General features: G+C 29.0%; 4 protein-coding genes across 6 annotated transcripts; 3 read left to right on the forward strand and 1 right to left on the reverse strand.

Moving 5' to 3' along the window:
• Positions 1-6,042: 6,042 nt before the first annotated feature.
• On the forward strand, positions 6,043-8,444 carry LOC130676934 (protein Rae1). 2 transcript variants are annotated; one of them, XM_057483450.1, is made up of 4 exons: positions 6,043-6,248; positions 6,985-7,253; positions 7,349-7,594; positions 7,671-8,444. In XM_057483450.1, the coding sequence occupies exons 2-4, from the start codon at positions 6,996-6,998 to the stop codon at positions 8,235-8,237; spliced, it is 1,071 nt and encodes a 356-aa protein (XP_057339433.1). In that variant the 5' UTR covers positions 6,043-6,248; positions 6,985-6,995; the 3' UTR covers positions 8,238-8,444. The 2 variants fall into 2 exon arrangements, with proteins under 2 accessions (XP_057339433.1, XP_057339428.1); XM_057483445.1 differs by having other exon boundaries at positions 6,044-6,248; positions 6,981-7,253; positions 7,671-8,443.
• A 1,518-nt stretch (positions 8,445-9,962) lies between these two features.
• LOC130676917 (translation elongation factor 2) lies at positions 9,963-16,790 on the forward strand. Its single transcript, XM_057483425.1, has 10 exons — positions 9,963-10,119; positions 10,578-10,792; positions 11,114-11,307; positions 12,377-12,585; positions 12,679-12,912; positions 13,210-13,323; positions 13,413-13,559; positions 14,204-14,444; positions 14,648-15,756; positions 16,267-16,790. The coding sequence occupies exons 1-10, from the start codon at positions 10,117-10,119 to the stop codon at positions 16,333-16,335; spliced, it is 2,535 nt and encodes an 844-aa protein (XP_057339408.1). The 5' UTR covers positions 9,963-10,116; the 3' UTR covers positions 16,336-16,790.
• Positions 16,791-18,060: 1,270 nt separating this feature from the next.
• Positions 18,061-21,799, reverse strand: LOC130676922 (protein PRRC1-like). 2 transcript variants are annotated; one of them, XM_057483437.1, is made up of 5 exons: positions 21,577-21,799; positions 20,979-21,428; positions 20,476-20,578; positions 18,582-18,939; positions 18,061-18,517 (listed from the first exon to the last, which is right to left on the reverse strand). In XM_057483437.1, exons 1-5 carry the CDS (start codon positions 21,665-21,667, stop codon positions 18,404-18,406), a joined length of 1,116 nt encoding a protein of 371 aa, XP_057339420.1. In that variant the 5' UTR covers positions 21,668-21,799; the 3' UTR covers positions 18,061-18,403. The 2 variants fall into 2 exon arrangements, with proteins under 2 accessions (XP_057339420.1, XP_057339415.1); XM_057483432.1 differs by having other exon boundaries at positions 20,967-21,428; positions 21,577-21,798.
• Positions 21,800-22,434: 635 nt separating this feature from the next.
• LOC130676943 (zinc finger protein 330 homolog) lies at positions 22,435-24,971 on the forward strand. Its single transcript, XM_057483454.1, has 5 exons — positions 22,435-22,682; positions 22,777-22,947; positions 24,039-24,270; positions 24,340-24,504; positions 24,585-24,971. The coding sequence occupies exons 1-5, from the start codon at positions 22,563-22,565 to the stop codon at positions 24,845-24,847; spliced, it is 951 nt and encodes a 316-aa protein (XP_057339437.1). The 5' UTR covers positions 22,435-22,562; the 3' UTR covers positions 24,848-24,971.
• Positions 24,972-25,684: the final 713 nt, after the last annotated feature.

Below are 25,684 nucleotides of genomic sequence, written 5' to 3' on the forward strand. Positions count from 1 at the left end.
TCTTTTTTATGAATTGAAATTCTAAACTAGTTTAAAATTCTAATTTATCGATTTTGAGTAATTAATATATATTCATAGAAAAAAACATCTTTAGATTCATCTCAATAACATTTTTTGTTTATTAGCTTTTATTGCTGTTGCCTTAATCTTTTTAATGATCATTCGTTTCATTTTTATAAAATTTCAAGTTAGATAAAACGACTTTCTTTTTTTTTTTTTTTTATACTGGCTCTATCCAATTTTTTTTTTTTTTTTTCGCAAAACAATAAAAAAACATTTGTATTAATTATTTCGATGCATGTATTTAGTCAAAAAAAATTATTTAATCGATATTTCTACATATACAATAGCTTGATAATTAATCAATTTGTTTTCTAAACATAATGATATAAATATAAGAACAATTTATATTATTATAATGAATCATTGTAAATATTTATAAAAACTTAATTTTTACTCTATAATTATTAATAGTAAACTTAAAAATAAATTACGAAAATCTAAAAAATTTCCTATTGATAAATCTAAAATATCTAAGTTATGTTGATCAATACGTACAGAACTAACGTGAGCCAACCGTTACCTGTTGTTAAATATGTTATTTCTAGCCTAGCAGATATCATTTTCATGTTTCGATGATTTTTTACTTTATTTTACTCATTGATTAATTCAAATAAATTAATTAGTCATAACTTAATTTATTAGTTCTATTATACATCGTTCAAAGCTTACATATATGTTTTGTTTTGTCGGTAATATTCTACTTTGAACTTATCAGTGAGATAATTGAAAATTTTATTAGCAAGGAGACCTATTGATTTAAGTATAAGCTCAGTTTTTAATAAGTATGTATGTGTTCCTTATGAATTCTTTATTTTTGTTAAATTATTCATCAACTTAATTTTATAATTTCGACAGCATTCAAAACAAAAACATTCATGTATATATATATATATATATATGTTAGGGTGATTCATTTCGGAGCCAGATTTTTTTTTTTAAGTGCATGTGGAAAAAACCATAGTTCAAAATTTTATAAGGTCTTCTTTTTCAACAATTTTATTCTCTACAAATTATTATCAGTAAAGTTTTTTTAAATGCTGCATTGTTTTCTAGTTATTTTTATTTCAATGTCGAGCTCTTGAAATCGATCAGAACCACTTTTTTAAGAGCTTGAAATTAAAATGAAAATAACTAGAAAACAATGCGGTATTTGAAAATACTTTACTGATAATAATTTGTAGAGAATAAAATTGGCAACCAAAAAGACCCTATAACATTTTGTGATAATTCTGATAGTTTCACCGGAAAAGTAAAACGATCCCCAACTTTACTTCGAGCTCTAATAACTTTGAAACAGATGGATTTATTCAAAAATGATAAAAGACCTTTTTTTTAGAGCGTTCAATTTCCTACAAAGACATAGAATTTTTTTTCTTGCGCGAAAATTTTTGTTTTGTGTTGTATTATGGTTTTTTCCATATGCACTTAAAAACAAAAAATCTGGCTCCGAAATGAAGCACCCTAATATTTATATAAGGGTGATTCATTACCGGTACAAATTTTTCTTTCCACTCATTAAACAAATTATTTTTGATCATGTTAAATTAAAAATTCTTTTCAACTTTCAGCCTTTGATTTTATTTCTTAGTACTTTCTAAAATATTCCATTTAATAAGTATAGGAAAAGTGACGATTATTTTTCAATTTTCCAACGCCCAGCTCAATTGTAAGTGATCGGGTCACTAATTAATGCATTTTCTAAGGTATTTTGTTGAAAATTGAATTCTTTACAAAAAAAGAAAAAAAAAAGACTTAATGGTCAAGTTTTAAAGTTTTACGTTGACAAGATACAGAAATTTTATTGATTTCATAAATAGAACATTTATAAAAAACTTTTTCAGAAACGTATTGAATATCTTTCATTTTATCTTAAATACTATTTTTCATGAGTTTGAATTCATTTATAATAACACAAGAAAAATCAAACTTGATATGTTTCTGAAAAAATTTTTATTTATAAAATCAATAAAATTTCTATATCTCGTAAACATAAAAGTATAGTAGCTTGATTTATGAGACTTTTTGTGTAGAGAATTCAATTTTTGAACAAAATTTCTATTTGCTTTTTGCCTACAGCATTGCAACAAATTATCAGATTTCTAATGCTTTTTGAATAGAAAAATTTAAAAAACGTTGAGAAAGTACGTAGAATTTAAATTAAAGACTAAAATTTACAGAAAATTACAACAATATTTCGCTTGGTGAGTAAAATAAAATATTTGACATCTAATATAGACCATTCTAAAACACGCTCTGCTCTCTTTGCATTCGAATTGTTTATTAAATTTTATGTGAAATAATCATATTCTCAAGTAGGAATAATGAGCAATGTTTGTGCAACAGCTGTTCATAACCCGGAAAAAAATCATCAGACCTGATCGGACATGAAAAATGACCGGGCATGATTAGACCTAATTAGGTCTGTTTATGTCTGATCAGACCCGAATTCACCCAGTCATTTATTTTGTCAATTGTCAGAATAAGTCTGAGAGAATCGTACCTGTACAGATCTGATAAGGTCTAATTATTTTTCCCGGGTCTGAAACAAAATAAATTTCTTTTTACCTTATTGAATAATATATTGTAAATATATATTACATTAGAAAATCTAAATATTCTACACTTATCCAAAAAATTAAAGGAACAAGAAAATTTTATAAATTTTTTAGTGATTTTTGAAAGGCTGTATTTTCGTGAAAAATGATCGCATCGAAAAAATAAAAAAAGCAAATTGAAGCTTGAAATCTCTAGTTTGAAGATCTTCCAGCAAAATATTTTTTTGAGCCAAAAATTAATTTTTTTTTGGATTTTCTTTCATTTTTGCGTTAGTTATTCAGTAAATGTAAAGTAAAGAGGAAAAAAAAAAATTTTCCAAAAAACGAGACCAAACAAGATTTTTTTTACATTTTTTTTTTTTTACGTTTCATTCGGGGGGGTTATTTTTTTTTTCGTTTTTCGGAAAAAAATTTTTTTTTTTTTCCTCTTTACCTTACATTTACTGAATAACTAACGCAAAAATGAAAGAAAATCCGAAAAAAATTTATTTTTTCATTTTGGTAATGATTACACAATTTAAGGAACAAAACTTGTTCCTTTAATTGTTTTGCAAAACTTTGAGCAATCGGACCGGACAAACGGTTCAATGGATCAATCTGAAAATTTCCAGGGTTTTTGGGGGTACATTAAGCTGTAAAATTACCTGGCAACATTATTTTTTTTATCAATAATTGCAGAGTAGCGATGAGTTGACTAAAAAACCAGAAAATGGCCATTTTTTGTGGGTTTTTCAAATGGATATCAAGGATGAAAAAAAATTTTTTTTGAAAAAATCGAAAATAGAGCTTGTAGGGAATTTATTCAAGTTTATTAAATTGCCCTTTAAATTACTGTGTGACCATTACTTGCTGAGATATCAATAATCAAAGACAAAAGGCTCCTTTTTCATTTAAAGGCTGATATCAGCAGCAAATTGTCGTACAGAGAAACAAAAAAAAGCAAATTGTAGCTGAATAAATTTCCTAAACGAGCCATGAATTCGTTTTTTTGAAAAAATTTTTCCCGGCCCCGTAGACCTAAAAAACAAAACCAAAAAATTTAGAAAAATTTTGTCTCGACTTTTTTCTTATGATTCCGCAAAAACCGTGGCTCAAAAAAATATTTTGCTGGAAGATCTTCAAACTAGAGATTTCAAGCTTCAATTTGCTTTTTTTATTTTTTCGATGCGATCATTTTTCACGAAAATACAGCCTTTCAAAAATCACTAAAAAATTTATAAAATTTTCTTGTTCCTTTAATTTTTTGGATAAGTGTATAATGTAAATTGATTATCATAAAAATTATAAAACAGAGTATTATATGAAGTTTGTAGTAGGCAATTATCTATGTAAACGACAAAATATGTTAAGAAAAAATTTTTGAATGTTTCGTGTGTACATTTATTTGAATTATTAAATTTGTAAATTATCAATAAACGGTATATTTTATTGTTCAATTTAAAAAATTATTTTGGCTATCATTGATAACCTACTCTCTAAACATGAATTAGTGAAAATAAGTGAATATTCACTGATTCCAAGTGCCAATCGAACCACTAATTCCAAAAAGTGGCTCGATTGGCACTCAGAATTAGTGAATATTCACTTATTTCACTTATTCATGTTTAGAGAGTACTGTAGAATAAATAAATTCATCTATAATTATCGATAATTAAGTTTTTTTAATTTAATCCAACAGAATCCAACAGAATTCAGAAATACTGGCACACAAATAAATGTGAAAAATTACGCCCTTTTTTTACTAATTTTGTGTGTTTCCGTTCTAGTCACCAAAAATGACCTATTTTACGTTGTTTGTAATCGTACAAAAAAACTTTTCACAATGGTACAGTGGAATTTAAGGGGGGGGGGGGGGGGTTGGACGTATAGCCTTTTTTATACCCAAAGAAAGCTTTTGAGATTCTAAGCAAAAAAAAAATTATAAAAAAAAACACCCTAATCTTTATATGCTACACTTTTAATTGCGCTATCAAGAAAGCGAGAAGGTGAATAAACTCTCATGCTGTGTTCCATTGCTGTCGCAATTCTTACTTAAGATTCTGGTGCAACACGCTGCATTATAAACTTTTACAAGTATCGCTGGTTGCTTTGCACGAAAACTTGCCGTCGATTCGAAGTGAAACTTTCAACTTAACGTCATTGTCTGACAGTAACACTTGTAGTCAAATTGAATTAAAGTTACAGACAATTTACTGTCAACTTAAAGGTAACCGCTTGTTCTCAAACACTTTCCTTTAAATTACTCCTGATAACCACTTTAGCTTGCAATTGACAGTAATTTGATGTTGAAATTTCCTGAAATCTGCTGCCTGAATTTGCCGACAATTTCACGGCAAAAGTTGAAAAGAAAAATTTACGGTTAATTTTTCTTCAATTTAGAGGTAACTTTTTACGATAAAAAAAAAGTCGGTAATGTTCTTTCTTACCATTTGAGATGGTAAGCAAATTTCTACATAGAAATGTCTACAATTTGAGGGTAGAAAAATACTTTACAATTTTTCAAGTCAAATTAACAATAAATCGACATAAAATTTGCCTGAATATTGACGGCAACTTTTTTCTAGTCAACTTTTGAAGTACCCTGATAGCCACACTCTAAATACAATTGCTTAGTAAGCTCTGCAGTGAAACACTTACGGCTAACTTAACAACAAGTTTCTGGTAAGCCTTGGCTGGATAAAACTTGCGTGCAAGTTAATGCAAATCTACTGCGGTCATCTGAATGTACGTTGACAGAAGAACTTGCCGCCAATTTGAAGTGAAACTTTCAATCAACTTGATGTCATTGTCTGACAGTAACACTTGTAGTCAAATTGAATTCAAGTTACAGACAATTTACTGTCAACTTAAAGGTAACCGCTTGTTCTCCAACACTTTCTTTTGTTACCTTCAGAATACGGCAGTAGCTTGAAGTTAACTTACGGTTAAGGTGACTATCGGAGTAAATTTGCATTCTAATTCATGAGTGTGAATGTAGCAGACATCAGACAAATTTAAAATTTTAAATAAATAGATGAAATAATTAAAAAAATACATTTACAAAAAAGTTGCACTTATTAATTTCAAAATTTTTTAAATGCGCATTTTTTAAAAATTTTATTTGATTAATTATTTGCTCTAATTATTTATAATTTTAAATTTTTCTGATGTTTGCTACATTCACACTCATTCTAATTTGAGTAGTAAATTTACGTCAAATTGAATAGCAAGTTGCATACAAATTGTCGTAAAAAACGGAAAAGTCCGAAGTTGACGGAAATTTGACGAAAAATTCAAGGAAACTTTTGTAAAGTAAGCTTTTGCTAAAGCAAACTATTAGGGTAGTATCATATGACAATGCTGCCAACCAGGTGTGACTCCCTTGGAAATAACCTTAAATATTCAACCAATAAAATCATATTCTGATTGCTGACCAATTAAATCAGTTGTAAAATATTTGTAAACTTTAACCACAAAATAATAAATTCTGTTTATACACGCATTTAATATCTCTGTTGTTATCATCGTTGGTCTATTGCCGAATTTGATGTAATATCTCGAGTAATAACTTTTTTTGAGTAACAATCTTGTGTAATAACTGACAATTGTGTTTGAATAATTAAGTTATTGTTTAACTAGACTTATACACAGGTAAATATTATTAATTTATATTTATTATATATGATACTGAAATTGACGATGAGTGTGTAAGTAGCTGACATCAGACAAATTTAAAATTATCTATAAATAGAATAAATAATTAATAAAATTAAATTTTTAAAAAACGCGCATTTAAAAAATATTGAAATTAATAAGTGTATTTATTACAAATATTATTTTTTTTATTATTTCCTATATTTATTTATAATTTTAAATTTGTCTGATGTCTGCTACATTCACACTCGTTAACTTACAGACAATAAACAATTTTCGGATTTTTTTTCAATAAATCAATTACATAAAAAAGAAAATATAATAATAAAAATATGAACATGTAGAAAATTTAAAAAACTATGGGTGCAATTTTTTTAAATAAATTTGTTTTATTATTTATCGTTTTGAAAAAAAATTAAAAATTATCAGGCGTCGGCTAATTTCAGTATCATTATTATGAGTGCGAATGTCACTAACAATTAGGAATTTTTTTAATTTTCGAATAAATATATAAAATGTGAGTAGAATCAAAATTAAAAATTGCATATTTAGACAATTTCGAAATCAGCACGTGCATTTTTTATGTAGAATATAAAAAAAAAACTATAGGCGCAATTTTATAAAATATTTTCTTCTTTTTATAATTTATCGTTTGAAAAAAATCCAAAAGTTACTAGACTTTGATATCATTTTTTTAATTATTATTTTACTTTTTTTTATTCGTTTAAGATAGAAATTTAAAAAATGTTCAACCAAACTACGGCATTGGGATCTGGAACTCCAAGTTCTGCAAATCCTATGAAAGATTTCGAAGTTGTCTCTCCTCCAGATGATTCAATATCAAGCTTAGCATTCAGCCCAGCGTCAATCCAACAGAATTTTTTGGTTGCCGGCTCCTGGGATTGCAATGTTAGATGTTGGGAAGTTGAACAAACTGGCAAAACTGTACCAAAATCAATGCAGACAATGGGTGGCCCTATTCTAGATGTTTGTTGGCATGATGTAAGAATTTACTTATAATATTTTTATAGATAATACATAAAAAATAAACTCGAAAAACCAGCAAAACAATGAACGAATTTGATATTATTTAATAGGACGGAACCAAAGTATTCATGGCTTCTTGTGACAAAATGGTAAAATGTTGGGATTTAGCTTCCAATCAGAGTGTTCAAGTAGCAGCTCACGATGCCCCAGTAAAAACTTGCCATTGGATAAAAGGAACTAATTATTCTTGTCTTATGACTGGATCTTGGGATAAAACATTGAAATTCTGGGATACGAGAAGTCCTAATCCGATGCTGGTTATCAATTTACCTGAACGATGTTATTGTGCTGATGTTGTATGTGTTAATATTTTTTCTAATTAGACATTAAATAAATTTTTACTAATTACTAATTTAAATAAAATATTTAAAGGATTATCCGATGGCTGTTGTTGGAACTGCGGGACGAGGTCTTATAATTTATCAACTTGAAGGAACACCTCAGGAATTTAAACGGATTGAATCACCACTGAAATATCAACATCGTTGTGTTGCTATTTTTAAAGACAAGAAAAAAGTTCCTAATGGATATGCACTTGGAAGCGTTGAAGGACGAGTAGCTATACAGTACGTCAATCCAGTTAATCCAAAGGATAATTTTACATTCAAGTGTCATCGGTCCAATGGAACACCCAATGGTTATCAAGATATTTATGCTGTCAATGACATTGCTTTCCATCCAGTTCATGGAACTCTTGCGACTGTAGGAAGTGATGGCACTTTCAGCTTTTGGGACAAGGACGCCAGGACTAAACTCAAACCTTCAGAACCAATGGAACAGCCAATTACATGCTGCTGTTTCAATCACAATGGTCAAATATTTGCTTATGCCGTTTCCTATGATTGGTCGAAAGGTCATGAGTTTTATAATCCAATGAAGAAAAATTATATTTTCCTCAGATCGTGTTATGAAGAATTAAAACCACGTTCTACTTCATAATTTACTAACTTTATATTCATTCCTTTTCTTGTTTTTTTTTTTTTACTTAAATGATCAAGTTGATATAAAAAAAAATAATGTAAAAAATTTTGATATCCATGTAAGTACAATCGATGCTGTTGTATGAAATAATGAAATAGAACAGTATTTTTCCATAAAAAACATTTCATTTTTTTTTTTTTTTTTTTTTGTATTATTTATTTACGAGCTTCAATTGGTTTTTAGATACTACAATAATTTATTGATATTTTAATAAATTCAAGTATTTTACCATAAATTTTAAAGTATGTAAATTTCTGATGTTAATTTCATAAGTAATTTTTATAGACTCCTTTATATAATTAAAAAATAATTATCTACTTTATTGCCGCAAATTTATTCCTGGTAAATTTTTACTCTTAATATATAATTTAATTTTTATTATTTATACGAATAATATAAACAGTTATTACATTGATTGTTAAAAAGGTGTTTCAATAAATAAATTTTTATAAACAGAATATTGTTTTTAAAAACTTTGACAATTTTTTTATAAAAAAAAAATTACCAACTGCTTTAGTATCTGTCAGAAAATGTTATTTTAGACCAGAACTCCTCCGAGGTTTCACGATTTTTTTTTTTTTTAAGATATGATTTGACGTTTTAAAATTTATAGCTTCTCAATACGATCAATATTGAAAAGACTTTTTACGCCCTAGTAACAACAGTCAAGATTAAAATATAAGATAATTAAGACTAATTTCTATAGAATTTCAATAAAATATCCTGATTAAAAAGTTCGATTGAAAATTTTGTAATCGAAAACTTCCGATTGAATCTGATAAAAAGTCAAATGTAAATATTATTTTTTAATTGAAACCGATCGAAAAATTACAATTAGGGTTTGCGAAGGCGGTTCTTACTGACTGATTGATTTTCAATCGGATTCAATAAATTGTGATTTTATTAAGACTGGGCCGTACTGACCGAATTATTTAATTTTACTTTACTTTTAATTTATCAATCGATTGTTGTAACAGAAATTTTTATAGCTTCCGAAAAAATGTGCAAAAGTTTTTCAGAAGATTTTTATCATCCATGACGTAATTAGAAAAGTAAAGTTTGGTTAGTACTGGCCCTTAAATTGAATCAGAACTTTAGATCAGGATGTGTACCGATATTTTTTGATAAAATATCTGAGCCACTTTCCTGATTAAGAAAAATGATTTGATCCATGCTAAGTGTATATCTATACCTATATGAGTCGCTTCAAATTGTTTTGAATCATTTCAAATAATTTTTCTTAATCAGGGATAATATTTTCCTATTTATAAAATACTTTTTTATTTTTGGTCATCATAATATCAAAATTATATATATAAATTTGAGGAACCGAATTTTTGAATTTTTACTTTTCTTTCAATTTATTAATCAATTGTTATTACCGAAAATTTTTATAGATTTCGAAAAAATGTGTAAGAGTTTTTCGAAAAATTTTTATCATTCCAGTGATATAATTATGCAAGACGTAATTAGAAAAGTAAAATTCGAAAATTCAGTTAGTACTGACCACCCTTAAATATTTGCAAAAGCGCGTAATTGCGCTTGGACTATAATTCAAAGTATTATTATTAACAAACGTGAAAATAAAAAATGGTTTTATAAAAGTTTTCATGAAAGCGTAAAAAATGAAAGTGCACCTTGAAATACAAACATGGAGGAAAAATTGCACTGTAACTTGAAACACGCCGTCTTGCAAGTTACGCGTGGCAGTGCGACCTCTGGCGTTCGTTGTTCAGTTCATCAGTGATCGCACTTCCCCTGTTCTTTCCCAGGGAGTCCGCCATAGTTGGCGCACGTACATTTTAATCAGACTGAGAATAATCGAAAAACATCCAAAATGGTAAGTGATATAATTAATAACATATATATTAATATTAATATATACATATTCAACAATATTAATATGCTAATATTTTTTACTAATATCTTTTCATATCTTTCTAACATCCATTTGGCCTATCCGTTACTCCAGATTGCGCAATCTGATGCCTCATTGTGCCCACATTATTTCCGATAAATTTTAACTAAATCATATCATTTTTCATTTTAATACATTTAATATTTTTATTTTTATAATTTTCATTGAATTATCAACGAATATCATAATCCATGTTGTAGAAATATGTTTGCAATCTTGATTTATCCTACGGCATGTCATGGAGACTTTATCATCTCATCATAATGATAATCCATCTGCTGAATTGGACCCCTATAATGATAATGATTTTATATCAGTCGATTCATTTCAATGTTTATCAAGAATTATGTAACTAATTTTTTTTTTTTTTTTTTTTTTAGGTGAATTTTACAGTAGACGAAATTCGTGCCATGATGGACAAGAAGAAAAACATCAGAAACATGTCCGTCATTGCGCACGTCGATCATGGAAAGTCAACTCTGACAGACTCCCTTGTGTCCAAGGCTGGTATTATCGCCGGTGCGAAAGCTGGTGAGACGCGTTTCACTGACACTCGTAAGGATGAACAGGAGAGATGTATTACAATTAAATCAACGTATGTTAATTTTATACTTTAACATAAATGAATTATATAGTAATTATTAAATATAATTTTAAAATGTACCTGAGAATCAAAACGTTTTTCGCGCAACGAAAAAAAAATTAGAAAGTAAAAAATCTACTTGACTAGATTTCTGAAATGTTTCGCGTATAGATGCTGGTGTGTCACCCGAAAATCTTAGGCCACCTCAAACCCCCGGACTAATCATTTAACAGGAGAATAATATAAATTTTTTTCATTTTCGTTGCGCGAAAAACGTTCCGAAATTTACGTACATATTTTAAATTTAAATTAATTTTACGTTTATATTTTTAGTGCCATCTCTATGTACTTTGAACTTGATGATAAAGATTTGGTATTCATCACCAACCCTGACCAACGTGACAAAGCAGAGAAAGGTTTCTTGATCAATTTGATTGACTCACCTGGTCACGTTGATTTTTCAAGTGAAGTAACTGCTGCACTTCGTGTCACTGATGGTGCTCTCGTTGTCGTCGATTGTGTGTCTGGTAAGTTGAAAATTTTAAGTAACGGGTTCTTACTATTTTCTCTCACACCCAAGTGGGTGAACGGCATATCTTTGTTGCACTAATACAGTAATCAGGAACTTTGGCAGAGTTTTTCTTTTAAACAAACGAATATTATTAAAAAATTAAAGCTCAGTTCGTTAGATTAGACAGTAGTCAGGGTGGTCAGTAACCGAGATTATCGGGAATTATCATGGAAATATGAGGAAGTTTCGAAAAGTATCCGAGAATTTTATTGCGAAAATTTAGGGATATTGAATAAATTCAAAATTTTCAAGTAATTTTCAACCGGATGGAACTCGGAGGAAGATAGTCGTTCAACAAATCAAAAAAGGCAAATCGTAGCTTCAAGTGTCTTGTTTTCAGATCTGGTCTTGAATTTTTTTTATTATGCACAGTTCCGGAAAATATCTTAGAAAACTATCGAAAAAAATTTTCCAAATTTACGCTCGTCTTAGAAACTGTCTATGGACTTGAATAAATTTTTTCGATAATAATAATTTATTTTTGATTACTCCGGGATTGTGTATAGTTAATTAGTTCTTCAATAAGGCATTGGGATAACCCATCCAGCCATTACTCCTTGACACTACAGCGCCTCAGAGTCTTGTAAGGGACTGTGTATAAAAAAAAAATTTCAATATTAGATCAGAAAACAAAACTGATTAAATATTTTAACTTACATATTTTTAATATCGAGTAATTAAAAGTAGTCCATATTAATTTATTTTATTGACTTTGTTTTGGTTTCTCGCATAATTTAGTCATGAGATTTAATTATTAACGATGAAAATATAATTAAAACTTTGAATATCTTAATGATACGAATAAAATTTCTTAATCAGGAAAAAATGTGGAAAACTGGGAAATATCAGAGAATTTTGAAAACATTTCTTTGTGACCACTCTGGTAGTGTATCAATGTGCAGTCTGCAGTTTGTATTGAGATTTTTTTTGCGAGAGCAACTTAGCCGAAAATATCTGATAATCCCTGTTAAATTATTATTAATTTTAAATTGCTGTTTAGTATAATTAGATATTTTATTTCAAAGGTGTTTGTGTGCAGACTGAAACTGTATTGCGTCAAGCTATTGCTGAGCGTATTAAGCCTGTTTTGTTCATGAACAAGATGGACCGTGCTTTGTTGGAGTTGCAACTTGAAAGTGAAGATCTTTATCAAACTTTCCAACGTATTGTTGAAAACGTCAACGTTATCATCGCCACTTACTCTGATGATGACGGTCCCATGGGAGAAGTTCGCGTAAGTAATTTAAATTATTTTTTATTTATATTCATTATTTTAGTTTAAAAGATGATTATCTTAAATTATTTTAAATTTATTTAACTTGTTTAGGTTGATCCTAGCAAAGGTTCCGTTGGTTTTGGATCAGGTCTTCACGGTTGGGCCTTTACTCTCAAACAATTCTCTGAGATGTACGCTGAGAAATTCAAGATTGATACCGTTAAATTGATGAACCGTCTCTGGGGAGAATCATTCTTCAACCCCAAGACCAAGAAATGGAGCAAACAGAAGGAATCTGATAACAAACGTTCCTTCTGTATGTACGTCTTGGACCCAATTTACAAGGTAAATTTTTTTCATTTACTTCATGTACTTCCAGCACATTAGCGTTTCGCTGTAGTACAACAATTAACTTTCTTTGAAAGTTGGTTAGAGCACCTGGACAGTGTATACAGTGCACTAATGGAAGGAGACTAAAAAGTAATTGTGTTTAAACGCTACCACTGAACCTCTATCTTTATGTTCGTTAGTGGCACGCTACGACATTATTTCGACATTTATAATAAATAAATAATTATTTATTTATTTTTTTTTTTAATTTAATTATAGTATGTAATTTAAATTTTTTATTTGGCTTTTTAGGTCTTTGACTGCATCATGAACTACAAGAAAGACGAAGCTGATACTCTTCTTACTAAATTAGGTATCACTTTGAAGCCCGAAGACAAGGACAAGGACGGAAAAGCTCTTTTGAAGGTACTTGATCATTTTAATTATTTCCTGGAATAATCGTCGATAAGATTTTAAAGGAAATTCGATTATTTAATAAAATATTTTTTTTACAGGTTGTAATGAGAACTTGGTTGCCAGCTGGTGAAGCTTTACTTCAGATGATAGCCATCCATCTTCCATCACCTGTAGTTGCTCAGAAATACCGTATGGAAATGTTATACGAAGGACCCCATGATGATGAAGCTGCTCTTGGTATCAAGGTAATTTGTTCATTCAATTTATAAAAAAAATGTACCTAAAGATCGGAACGTTTTTCGTGGAACGAAAATAAAAAAAGAAAATGAAGAGTAAAAAATCTACTGGATCTAGATTTCGGAAATGTTTCGCACAGGTACTAGTATGTCAGCTGAAAATTACAGGCCACCCTCAACCGGAACTACCCCTAAAGCAGTCAAATTACATAAATTTTCTATGAGCGTGAATTTGGCTGACAGTTGGCAATTTTTTAAATTTTCAAATAAATAAATAAAATGTGAGAAGAATGAAAATAAAAAAATGCGTACTTAGATGATTGAAAAACCAGCACTCGCATTTTTTTACATTTCATTATTTGAATTAATTAATTTATGTAAAGTTTAAAAATTGTCTCATATCTGCTACATTCACGCTCATAAATTTTATTTTCGTTGCGCGAAACACGTTCCGATCTTCAGGTACAATTAAAAAAAAAAATGTATATCCGAATTTTTTTTTTCACATGATGATTGTTCTATCACAGACCTGTTCTGAAATACTATGAAAGACAGTTAAGAACGGCCAACTGAATATTTTATGTAACAAATAAAATTCTCTATAGATGTAAAATATTTTCAAGTTTTTAAATTTTCTATTATTATTTTTTTAGAACTGTGACCCCAATGGACCACTCATGATGTACATATCTAAAATGGTACCGACATCTGACAAAGGACGTTTCTACGCTTTTGGACGTGTTTTCTCTGGTAAAGTGTGCACTGGTATGAAAGCACGTATCATGGGTCCAAACTTCACTCCAGGAAAGAAAGAAGATTTGTACGAAAAAGCTATCCAACGTACCATTCTTATGATGGGTCGTTACGTAGAAGCTATCGAAGATGTACCTTCCGGTATGTTTATTTTCAAAATAATTTTTTTATATTTACCCAATTTTTTATTTATTTTTTATGATGATTGTTCTTATCACAGACCTGTTCTGATAATTAATGAACGACGATTTAAGAACGGCCAACTGACGAATTATTAATATAATAATAATTTATTTAAATAATTAATTAGCGGTTATTAATTTACTATTTAATTATTTTTTCAGGTAACATCTGTGGTCTTGTTGGTGTTGATCAGTTTTTGGTTAAGACCGGTACCATTACAACTTACAAGGACGCTCACAACATGAAAGTCATGAAATTCTCCGTATCACCTGTCGTACGTGTGGCTGTTGAGCCCAAGAATCCAGCTGATTTACCTAAACTGGTAGAAGGTTTGAAACGTTTGGCCAAGTCCGATCCTATGGTACAATGTATCATTGAAGAGTCTGGTGAACACATTATTGCTGGAGCTGGTGAACTTCATCTTGAGATTTGTCTTAAAGATTTGGAAGAAGATCATGCATGCATTCCTATTAAGAAATCAGATCCAGTTGTTTCCTACAGAGAAACTGTTTCTGAAGAATCCGACCAAATGTGTTTGTCAAAATCACCTAACAAACACAATCGTCTTTTCATGAAAGCCCAGCCAATGCCAGACGGTCTTGCTGAAGATATTGACAACGGTGATGTTAATCCAAGAGATGACTTCAAATCACGTGCTCGTTATCTTGGTGAAAAATACGATTATGATGTAACAGAAGCAAGAAAAATATGGTGTTTTGGACCTGATGGATCTGGACCAAACATTCTTGTCGATTGTACCAAAGGAGTGCAGTACCTCAATGAAATTAAAGATTCAGTTGTTGCTGGATTCCAATGGGCAACGAAAGAAGGTGTTCTTTCAGAAGAAAATCTCCGTGGTGTTCGTTTCAACATTTATGATGTTACCCTTCATGCTGATGCTATTCACAGAGGTGGTGGTCAAATTATTCCAACAACAAGACGTTGTCTCTATGCTTGTCTCCTTACTGCATCACCGCGACTTATGGAGCCTGTCTATCTTTGTGAAATTCAGTGTCCAGAAGTTGCTGTTGGTGGAATCTATGGAGTACTCAATCGTAGACGTGGTCACGTGTTCGAAGAACAACAAGTTGCTGGTACACCGATGTTCGTTGTCAAAGCTTACTTGCCTGTAAATGAATCCTTTGGTTTCACTGCTGATTTACGATCAAACACTGGAGGACAAGCTTTCCCACAATGTGTATTCGATCACTGGCAAATTCTTCCTGGTGATCCCCTTGACGCGGGTACCAGACCATACCAAGTCGTACAGGTTTGTTATATTTTTTTTTATATTAAATAGAAGTTATATCCACGATCATAACTGATGGCCATGGAATTCAAAGACGTGGTCATTTTTAAATGCGTGGGAAATAAATTGTTTCTTAATGTTTGATTATCTAGCTTATCTTGGTAATTTGAATGGGGAGACATACATTCGATATTTTATTTTAACTCTTCGTCTGTCGAAAATCTGAGAAACGCAGCGATTTGCTGCTGGCGCGAGTAAACTCGGGCGTTTAAATTTTTCGGATTTTCTATGCAATGTTGCCAGTTACCATCAGTACAAAGTTTTTATTTTAGTAAAAATATTCTAAAAAAAATTACAATTGTCTAGTCGTATAAGCTTGTGTGGTTTTAATTTTGAAAAATCATAGTTTTGCAACTTGGTAATACCGCGATATTAAATACATGGCGGTGTGACGGACGGAGGATTAAATTTTCTAATTATTTTATCAATAATTAATAATAAACTTACTAATAATGATATTTTTAATTTTAGGACACGAGAAAAAGGAAGGGATTGAAGGACGGTCTCCCAGATTTGTCATCATACTTGGATAAATTGTAACCAATTTTGATTTTTTCACTCTATTTAAATATTGTATTTCAATTAAACGACAACGGATACAATCAACTCCGTACTGTCAATTTAAATTTGGTGGCTTTGTTTCAAGATACCGTTTGTTGAGATTTTAAAACGATGCGAAGAATTGGAGCGATAAATTTAACAAAAAAGTATTACAGGATTATCTTCGCTGAAAAAAATAAATAACAATATTATAAAAAAAAAATAATTGTAGCCACTAATGAATTCTATGATATAAATCCTGTAATTTTTTACATAACTTTTTTTATAATTCAGCTTATATTATTAATTTTCGTAATGAATTTTTTTTCTTTCTTTATTTTTTCAAACGACTGAACGAATGAGATGAGATTTAAAAAGAGAAATACGATAAATGTATTCATGTTAAAGGCGTAAACAAATACGACAAATATAAAGATCTTATAATGAACAACAAATTTTTTTACTCAACTTTTTTAAACCCCTTCACCTTCATATTCAGGTTTCAATAATTAATTAAGGACATTCTCAGACGGTGCCCCTTCCCTTACTTTTTACAAATATTCAATTACTTTTAATTGTCATTGCCGTATTAAAATTGAATCAATTAATTTAAAGAAAATTGAAGCATTAATTGAAAAAAGGACAACGCAGTTACAATTTCGCTGAGACATAGAATTATAAAACAAAATTACTTGCAGTTGTTATCAAATAGGAGTTAAACGAAATTTGTTGAATAAATTTTAATCTACAAAATTTGAAAATTCGATTTATAAAATTGACATGAAGATTTTACTGAAATTTATCTAACAAATTTCGTTTAAGGAGGTTCGAGCGAAACTAATTCTCCTAATACTTATAAAAATTCATTATTTTAATTGATAGTAACAACGAAATCATAAATTAATAATTATTACTAATTTAATAAAAGAAAGTAATGAAATGACTTGGTTATTTTTGACTTATCGTTTAAGTTATAAAAAGATGTGGCAACAGCGCGTTCTAACTTCTTAATCATCGATATTCAAATTGAAGCGGGAAAAATTTGTTTCTAATCTCGTCTCTTTTTTTAATGTATTTGTATCTTTGTTTTTTCTCTCAGCTGCTTCCGCGACGTTGCCAAACCTTGAATAATATGTATTTCTGTCGATGAACGAGATTAAAAAATAAAGATTAACTTCGATTATTTAAATAACTACAACGGTAACACTAGATTATTAAAATCTTATCATATTCTAAAAATATTCAAGATTATGACAAGTGGTTTTTTATTTCTTAAACTTGGGAGGCTAATAATGAAAAAAATCGAATAAATCATGACGGAAGCTTGTCCGCCATTCGAGCATGTGTATAAAAACTTTAAAAACGTCATTTTTAAATCTTTCTTTCTAAAAAACTAGACGATGGATCATTCAAATTCTGAGAATCCATAGAGAAAGTACTTATTTATAGGTATACTAAGTTTCAAATCTTAAAGTTGGAAAATCCTTTTACATTAGATTCGCTCGAAACTCCTTAACTTCTAATTAAAAACTAAATAATTTTTTTTTAAATCCACATCTCGGCTAAATTGTAACTGCGTTGTCCTTTTTCAATTAATATTTCAATTTTGTTTTCATTCATTAATAAAATTTTAATACCATCATGGCAGTTAACAGTAATTGAATATTTATAAAAAATGGCCGGTATTGTCTGAGAATTAATTAGGATTTAAATAATTAACAAATATTTGATTAATGAAAATATATTTAAATGCTGATACTATATAAACTTTTTTTTTTTTTTTGTAAATACTGCTCAATTGTATACAATTAAATTTGACAATTATGCAGTCAATATATAAATAACTATAATCAATATATTTTAAATAAACCAACATATTTATAAACGCTCCAGCAGAGTCACTCCAATATTTTCATTTTAACTTGATTTACTTTAATTAATTTTTTTTATTTTTCTTATTCCAATTTAAACAAATAATTAAATTATCAGAAGATATGTACAAATAATTATAAAATATTTCGGTCGTTGAGATTAACATCATATCGTTGGTGATCTTCTACTGATACAATTACACTGTAGTAATTGTGTTTTTGTAAATGCCAGCTAGTGATTGGGCTGCAAGAAGAATAGTATCTCTGCGGGATACACCAGTAAGAGCATGATGCCATTCATTGAAATGAACCTTCAGCAAATAGTTAAAAAAAAAATTAACATTTTAGGTAATAATAATAAATTACATAAATTACCTGTAAATTAGTAGACATTAAATTCCCAATTGGTACAGCGAAACCTAACGGCTTCAGAGGATACGTATCAGGTGTTGATTCTTGAGCAGTTGTTACAAATTGACTTGGTACAGGTGTCATTTGAGTGAACATCTGTAGACTCACACCATTTTTCGGGTCATCCAAAAGTATAACAGCCAACTCATACCATTTATCTTCGCCGATTTCAACCAAAAAACTTTGGACAGCAATAATTGGAATGTCTTTTGGAACATCAAGAGCATTGCGTGCGTATTTAATACGATGTTTTGCTCCATTAACTCCAGAGGCGAAGCCAACTGGCTGGGCTGGAATCGCTGATGTATCAATAGTCACACCTCTTTATAAAAAAAAAAAAAAGTAATTTCAGTAATTTAAAATCTCCCAGGATGTAGTTCTGGTAGTCATGTCTTGTCCATAGTTGAATAATAATAATGATATCGTAATGTTATAAAATAAAATTAAACAAATCTTGTACTTTTAAATTAGCTACGTCTTTTATTTATAATTTCTTCCGAATTTAAAAAAAAAATTACTGTCAGTATTTCTAAGCTGACTAGTTTTTGTAGTATTTTAAAAAACTCTGAATAAGATTTAGAAAAGATTATACACATCGCAAATTAAAAAGAAAATATTTGTTTAACTTTTTGGAAAATCTTATGATAATATAACTCCTAGGTGTGTGCGAATAGTTCGAACTTACGAATTATTTGTATCGAATCGAATCGAACTTTCGAATTGCTCATAATTTTCCGTAGTCTCGAATTATTCAAAAATTTGCGAACAATTCCAAAATTTTCTTTTCAACGACTTAAAATTTTAGTAGTTTTTCAAATTTTTGTCAGAGGTAAATAGAACTCAGGCACGAATTTAAGAAAAAACTATTTTCGATTACTTTAAAAATTAAGCTCTCCATTAAATAAAAATATTATATTTGAAAACGGATTAAAATTTTCTCGATTTAAATCGAGTAATTTAATAAGTTGCAAATAATTGAAAAATGTTCTTTTCAACAACTTAAGGTGCATTTGGAAATACTCTAGCTCTAGTTCTAGCCAAGCGTTGTCATATATCGAGAGCATCTTTAAAATTGTAATAATAATAATATTTTTAATAATTCAAATTTTTGTCAGAGGCGAATACACTTAGAGAGCTCAGACACGAATCTACGAAAAAATTATTGTTGATTACTTTAAAAACTAAGCTCTCCATTAAATAAATAATAAAAAAAATAGTTTTAATTGATTAAAAAAATTATTTTTCATTTTTTTAACTTAAAAAAAAAAAAAAAAATTGTATATTTGAAGCTGATCAAAATTTTCTCGATTCTAATCAAGTAATTTGTTAGAAGTAAAGTTACAAGTAAACCCAAGTAGCACAGAGACAACTTTAAGATGTCTTTTAAAAGAATAAGACAAATTTTTATTTGCCTCAGTCACCTTTTTTGGTATAAATAAGACATGCAAATGTTGGTTCCGAAGACAGAGAAAATTTGTGTTGCTTTTCCTGTCTTACGTCAATTCAAAAGTCGTTTAGATGACTTATTTGACCATTACTTGTAATTTACTTTTTGTCGTCACTTGTGTCAAGTGTTTTAAGTAGATATTTTTTCGGTGACATAAATTTCTGATCGTTTTGTCAACATATTGGTGCCTTATCGATATGTCAAAAAATAGCCTAACAACTGATATCTTATAGATGTCACAAAGCCAAGTGTGTTACTTGGGATAATTTAAAACTTTCGGATAATTCGAAAAGTTTCGAATTATTCGAAAAATCACGAATCATTCGAAAATTTGAATTCTTCAATTCGCACACCCCTAAGAACTCCTTATCATCATCAGTAAATAATTAAAAATAAAAAGAAAAATCTTACGTAATCGTAGCTTTCCCAAATACCCCTTGAAAAGCTTCACGAATAGCGCTGACTTTGACTTCCTTATTAGATGCAACAACGATTTCAACATCACCACCTGAATCTAAAACCCACGTGTCTAATAATGTCCATACATACTTACGCATATTTACCAACATATTTTACATATTAATAAACTTTTATTTATTTATTAAAAATAAAATTTTAAAAAATTTTAACGATTTTAAAAACGTGATTATCGACCACTTGATTAAAAATGACAGAAATTTTTACTGCGAGTGTTTATAAAACTGACTGCTCTACTTAATCCCGAAATAGAACCATCTATAACTAGTTTATGAACAGAGAACAAGGATATTCCTCAACAGCTGAGTGTTTAAAAGTGACAACTTAACTGTTTTTAATTAAATTTTTTGTTTTCTTTTTTTTTAAAGTAAAAAGAAATTAATCGTTAAATTTGAAACTTGAGATTCTCGCGATTGATTACTTACAAATAAACTCACGCATCTGTGGATCCAAAGTAGTTATCATTGAATTGACGCTGTTTTTGGCTTTTTCAGCAACTTTGCTAAGCACATTGCTATTAACAACATTATCTTTAACCCATGAAAATAATATTCCACCAACATTTCCAATATCTTGTGATTGATTATCCGCTATATGTACAGATTCAAATGGCTTAGGAGATTCATCTTGAGTTTGTTGACCTTGTGCTTGCGGTTGTTTTGTTTGTACTCCAAAATCACTTGAAGTTTCTTCAGTTTTTTCAACATTTTCGCTTTTAACGACAGTCTGATCAGTTTCTTTTGGCATATTCAGTGGCAGTTGTTGATTGGCAATAAAACTAGGCAGTGCAGATGGTGGTGCGACATTCGACAAAAGATTTCCCGCTGATGACGATCCACCTAGAGATGTTATTATCGAAACAGAAGATGACAAACTGCTCGTTGAATCTAAAAAAATTATTTTAAATATTTTGTAAAATAATTCCCACAGTCTAGTATAACTGATAAGCTTTTATTGATAACAGCCAAAGAAATTTCTACTGCAATGTAAATATTTACGTCATATTTAAATAACATAATATATAAGTTATCTAACCAGTTTTCGTTGTGTCACCAGATATTGATACATCATCAAGACGTTTTTCAACAAATTCAAATGTTGATTCTCCGTTTGATTCATCCGTCATTTCTTAATTATTTTATGATATTTAAATTATGTATAAAAACTTTATTTATATCCTTTGTTTATGAAATGTCGGATACACTTGAGTAAGATAGAACGGGAATTTTGTCGAGGAAAATGACACATGACACGTGGCGCTAGTGGTTTAATTTTTTTTTATGTCCATACGTAATGAAATTTAAAAAAAAAAATACACGATCCTGAAGTTAACAGACAATTGACAATTTTCGGATTTTTTTTCCATAAATCAATTAAAAAAATCTAAAAATATGCACATGTAGAAAATTTAAAAAAATATAAGTGCAATTTTTTAAAATATTTTTTTTTTTTTTACAATTTATCGTTTTAAAACTAAATCCAAAAATTATTAGACGTCGGCTAACTTCAGTATTATAAAAAACTCAATATTGTAGGAATTTTAAATAATTATTAACAATAAAACTTAATAATTAACTATTCAAAAATTTTTTTGCATTGTACTAATTTAAAATCAGCTGATCATTAATTTAAATAAATTTCGATAATAAATATCGATAAATTTGATGATCAAAATAAACTTTTTTTTTGTAACGTGGCATCTATTTATTTTTATTTCATGTTCAATAATTCTGACATAACAATCATTGGTATAACAGTGTAATTATTTTTTTTTATTCGATTTATTTAGCGAAGATCATAAAATAAATAATTATTGAGATTGGAGTTTGAATTTAAAAGTTACTTGTTATCCCCCTCCTTCCTAAAATCCTCATTTTTCGACCCGTTGTCTTGGTACAGTGACAAAGTTTGTGACACTTAGCATTCATTTTTTTTTTTTTTTTTTTTTCAGTACTACACTCAAATTATATTCAATTTTATTTTAATATTATAAACAATAGTAATAATAACTTATTGTTATAATGCCGAAAAAAAAGACAGGACAGAGAAAAAAAGCAGAGAAACAAAAATTACGACAAAAAGAAATTAGAACTGCTAAAGATCAGATAGATATCGCTAAATTCCCTTGCAATGCGGTTATGGTAAAATATATTTTTATAAATTTTAATATTTTATAATTGTTAGTTTAAAAAAATAAAATTTGATTAATAAAAAAAAAATTTCTTTTTTTTATAGGAATGTGATAAATGCAACAAAAAACAAAAAAATCGGGCATTTTGTTATTTCTGTTCAAGTGTACAGAGGTTACCAATGTGCGCTCATTGTGGAAAAATAAAATGTATGTTAAAAACTGGAGATTGTGTTGTTAAACATCCTGGAGTATTTATAACTGGTTTAGGAATGGTGGTATGTATTAATTAATATAATTTTTTAATTTTAATTTATAAATTAAATATAATCATTATTTATCTTTTGCAATGTACAGTTATATTAATAACTATTTACATTTTTTCTTTAAATTTATATCTGTATTTCCAAAGTGATTACCATCCTTTTTATTACTCTATTTTTACAACTAGGCTTTTATTTATTGCCATCACCTACACCTTTATCACAATTGTCTACCACCTCCTGCTTAGTCGTTCCCTTTGTTGACCGCAATCCTCACACTATCATTTACTCTCTCTTTCTGACTAGCTACACGAACGTTTTGATATTCCGATTTAAACCGATTGAATCTGATTTCTATCAGATTCAATCAGAAAGAACTATTCAACCAGAATTGCTCGGGAGCGTTCCAAGTATCTGATTGAATTGGAAAACAATAAATTTATTTTTCGACAATTTTCCGGTTGAATCTGATTAAATCCAATAGAAAGATTTTAATCGGATTTTATCGGAAAATAATAATTTTTTAAAAATTATTTTCCGATTAACAGTCGAATTCAATCGGAGTTTGTAATCAGAGATACTCGTATATCTTCTTAATCGGCTTTCCTCTTAGTGTCCGATAACTTGTATTCGAGTTCAACTTCGACTAAGTCACTTCTCCACCCTAGTGGAAATTTTTCGGACTTTTCTCTGAAAAACTCTGAAAAAGTCTTTAGAACTTTGAAAAAGTCTTTAGAACTTTAGAACTGAGTTTTTCAGAGAAAATTCCGAAAAATTTCTACCAGGGCACCCTTCTCTTTCACTTCCTTTTTTGCTTTCCCTAAAACTTCTTAGCACTAAAAAAAATGCTTCAGGTTCTCTCATTCATTCCCACATAATCTACAAGTCTAATCACTGTAAGGTACTTTCAAAAAATTTTTCTTGAATCAAGAATATTTATTTCAGTCGAGAATTTTTTTTTTTCTGTGTTCCATTGTAAGTTGAGTTCATGATTTTGTTGAGTTCATGAGATTGTGATTTTCACATCCTCGCTTCTCTCTATTGCTGCCTTATATGACTCTAGCCCCTAATCAGAATTAAATATAACGATTTTATTTTTATTTTAGGGAGCAATTTGTGATCATTGTGAAGCCTGGGTATGTCATGGTAGAAAATGTCTAACTGTTCATGCTTGTAGTTGTCCTCTAGTTGATGCTGTCTGTCAAGAATGTGAGAGAAGCGTTTGGGATCATGGTGGAAGAATATTTAAATGTTCGTTTTGCGATTGTTTTTTGTGTGAAGACGATCAATTCGAACATCAAGCTTCTTGTCAAGTTCTTGAAGCTGATAGTTATAAGTGTAATTATTATTATTATAATGATTCATTGTTGTTATTACAATACTTGTGATTTTTAATTTTTATTTCAGGCCAATCTTGTAATAAATTAGGTCAATATTCTTGCTTGAGATGTAAAACGTGTTATTGTGAAGATCATGTCCGAAGAAAAGGTTTTAAATATGAAAAGAATAAAGCTATTCCTTGTCCAAAATGCAGTTATGAAACATCACAAACTAAAGATCTCAGCATGTCTAGTAAGTCATATTTTAAAAATTAATTTTATTTATTAATTATCTTATTACAATAACATTAAATTAATTTTTTAAATTTAAAGCGCGAAGCCATAAATTTGGTAGACAAAATCAAGCTGGAACCTATGATTCCGATGAGGAAGGTGGTTATGGTGCTTATGGAAGTTACAGTTCAAAACCAGTTTATGATGAAGATGAAGATGATGAGGATTACGATGATGATGATGACGATGAAGACGATGATGATGATGATGATGATGATGAAGATGAGGAAGGCGATGATGAAGAAACGTCTACTGGTACAGACGACGATGATGATAAAAAATCCGCACAAGCGAATAAATAAACTGATTTAAATTTTAAAAAATAATTACCATACATAAAAAAATAAATTTGTATATTCTATGTAAATTCAATGTATTAACATAAAATATAATTCAAATAAAAATGTTGGAAAATCCAAAAGTGCACACCTCAGTCGCTCATGATAATTATTATTATTTTATTCTTTTATTATTGTTATTATTTTAATCATCTTGTTACACTAATCATTATCTAACTTGTAACTTATTTCATTTTTTATTTTTAGTTTCATTTTTTTCTTTCGGTGCAGTTTTTATTATTTAAAATTTTTTTTGAGTTCTTCGTCTTTTTTTTAGATGTCAATTTTTCTTTTTTACTTCCACTATAACACAAGTGCTACTGCCAGTAGTAGGTGGAAAAAAAAAAAGAAAAAGAAAAAATGGCAATAATAAAAATAAAAAAGGGCAGCTAAATTTTTAATGAATTACCGATTGTAAGTTTTTTATTAATTACAATTAAACAAAAAGGATTTAGATAGTGATTTTCTAAGGGGTTCTTGCGATAACAGATACAAAACTAAAAAAAAAAAAAAAATAGGCCAATTCATTATATTTTTCAAGAGTTCTCATGTCTCCGAAGATTCATATGTAACAACTGATAGCACTGGTTGCTCGGATTAAAATAATTCATTTTAAATCAATGGAAAAATGAATCGATTTAAAAGGGACCATTAGTGTGAAGTGTTGAAAAATCAATTAATTTTTTTTGCATATTTCGATAGTCTATACCTTAAAAAATAACATACTACAATTTCTAGTGCATATCATATAAGCAGCCGCTTATCGGTTCTCGAAAATACATTTTTTAAGATTGATGCATC

This window comes from Microplitis mediator, chromosome 1 (assembly GCF_029852145.1).
Source record: "Microplitis mediator isolate UGA2020A chromosome 1, iyMicMedi2.1, whole genome shotgun sequence".
NCBI lineage: Eukaryota > Metazoa > Arthropoda > Insecta > Hymenoptera > Braconidae > Microplitis > Microplitis mediator.

Excerpts from the sequence above, each read along its gene's own strand:
- LOC130676934 (XM_057483450.1), top strand. The coding sequence starts at position 6,996 with ATGTTCAACCAAACTACGGCATTGGGATCTGGAACTCCAAGTTCTGCA. Across the intron at positions 7,254-7,348 it reads TAGATGTTTGTTGGCATGAT|GACGGAACCAAAGTATTCAT; the intron begins GTAAGAATTTAC and ends ATTATTTAATAG. Across the intron at positions 7,595-7,670 it reads GATGTTATTGTGCTGATGTT|GATTATCCGATGGCTGTTGT; the intron begins GTATGTGTTAAT and ends AAATATTTAAAG.
- LOC130676917 (XM_057483425.1), top strand. Across the intron at positions 10,793-11,113 it reads TGTATTACAATTAAATCAAC|TGCCATCTCTATGTACTTTG; the intron begins GTATGTTAATTT and ends TTATATTTTTAG. Across the intron at positions 12,913-13,209 it reads TCTTGGACCCAATTTACAAG|GTCTTTGACTGCATCATGAA; the intron begins GTAAATTTTTTT and ends TTGGCTTTTTAG.
- LOC130676922 (XM_057483432.1), bottom strand. The coding sequence starts at position 21,667 with ATGACGGATGAATCAAACGGAGAATCAACATTTGAATTTGTTGAAAAA. Across the intron at positions 21,429-21,576 it reads TGGTGACACAACGAAAACTG|ATTCAACGAGCAGTTTGTCA; the intron begins GTTAGATAACTT and ends TAATTTTTTTAG. Across the intron at positions 18,940-20,475 it reads TTTGGGAAAGCTACGATTAC|AGGTGTGACTATTGATACAT; the intron begins GTAAGATTTTTC and ends TTTTTTATAAAG.
- LOC130676943 (XM_057483454.1), top strand. The coding sequence starts at position 22,563 with ATGCCGAAAAAAAAGACAGGACAGAGAAAAAAAGCAGAGAAACAAAAA. Across the intron at positions 22,683-22,776 it reads TCCCTTGCAATGCGGTTATG|GAATGTGATAAATGCAACAA; the intron begins GTAAAATATATT and ends TTTTTTTTATAG. Across the intron at positions 22,948-24,038 it reads TAACTGGTTTAGGAATGGTG|GGAGCAATTTGTGATCATTG; the intron begins GTATGTATTAAT and ends TTTTTATTTTAG.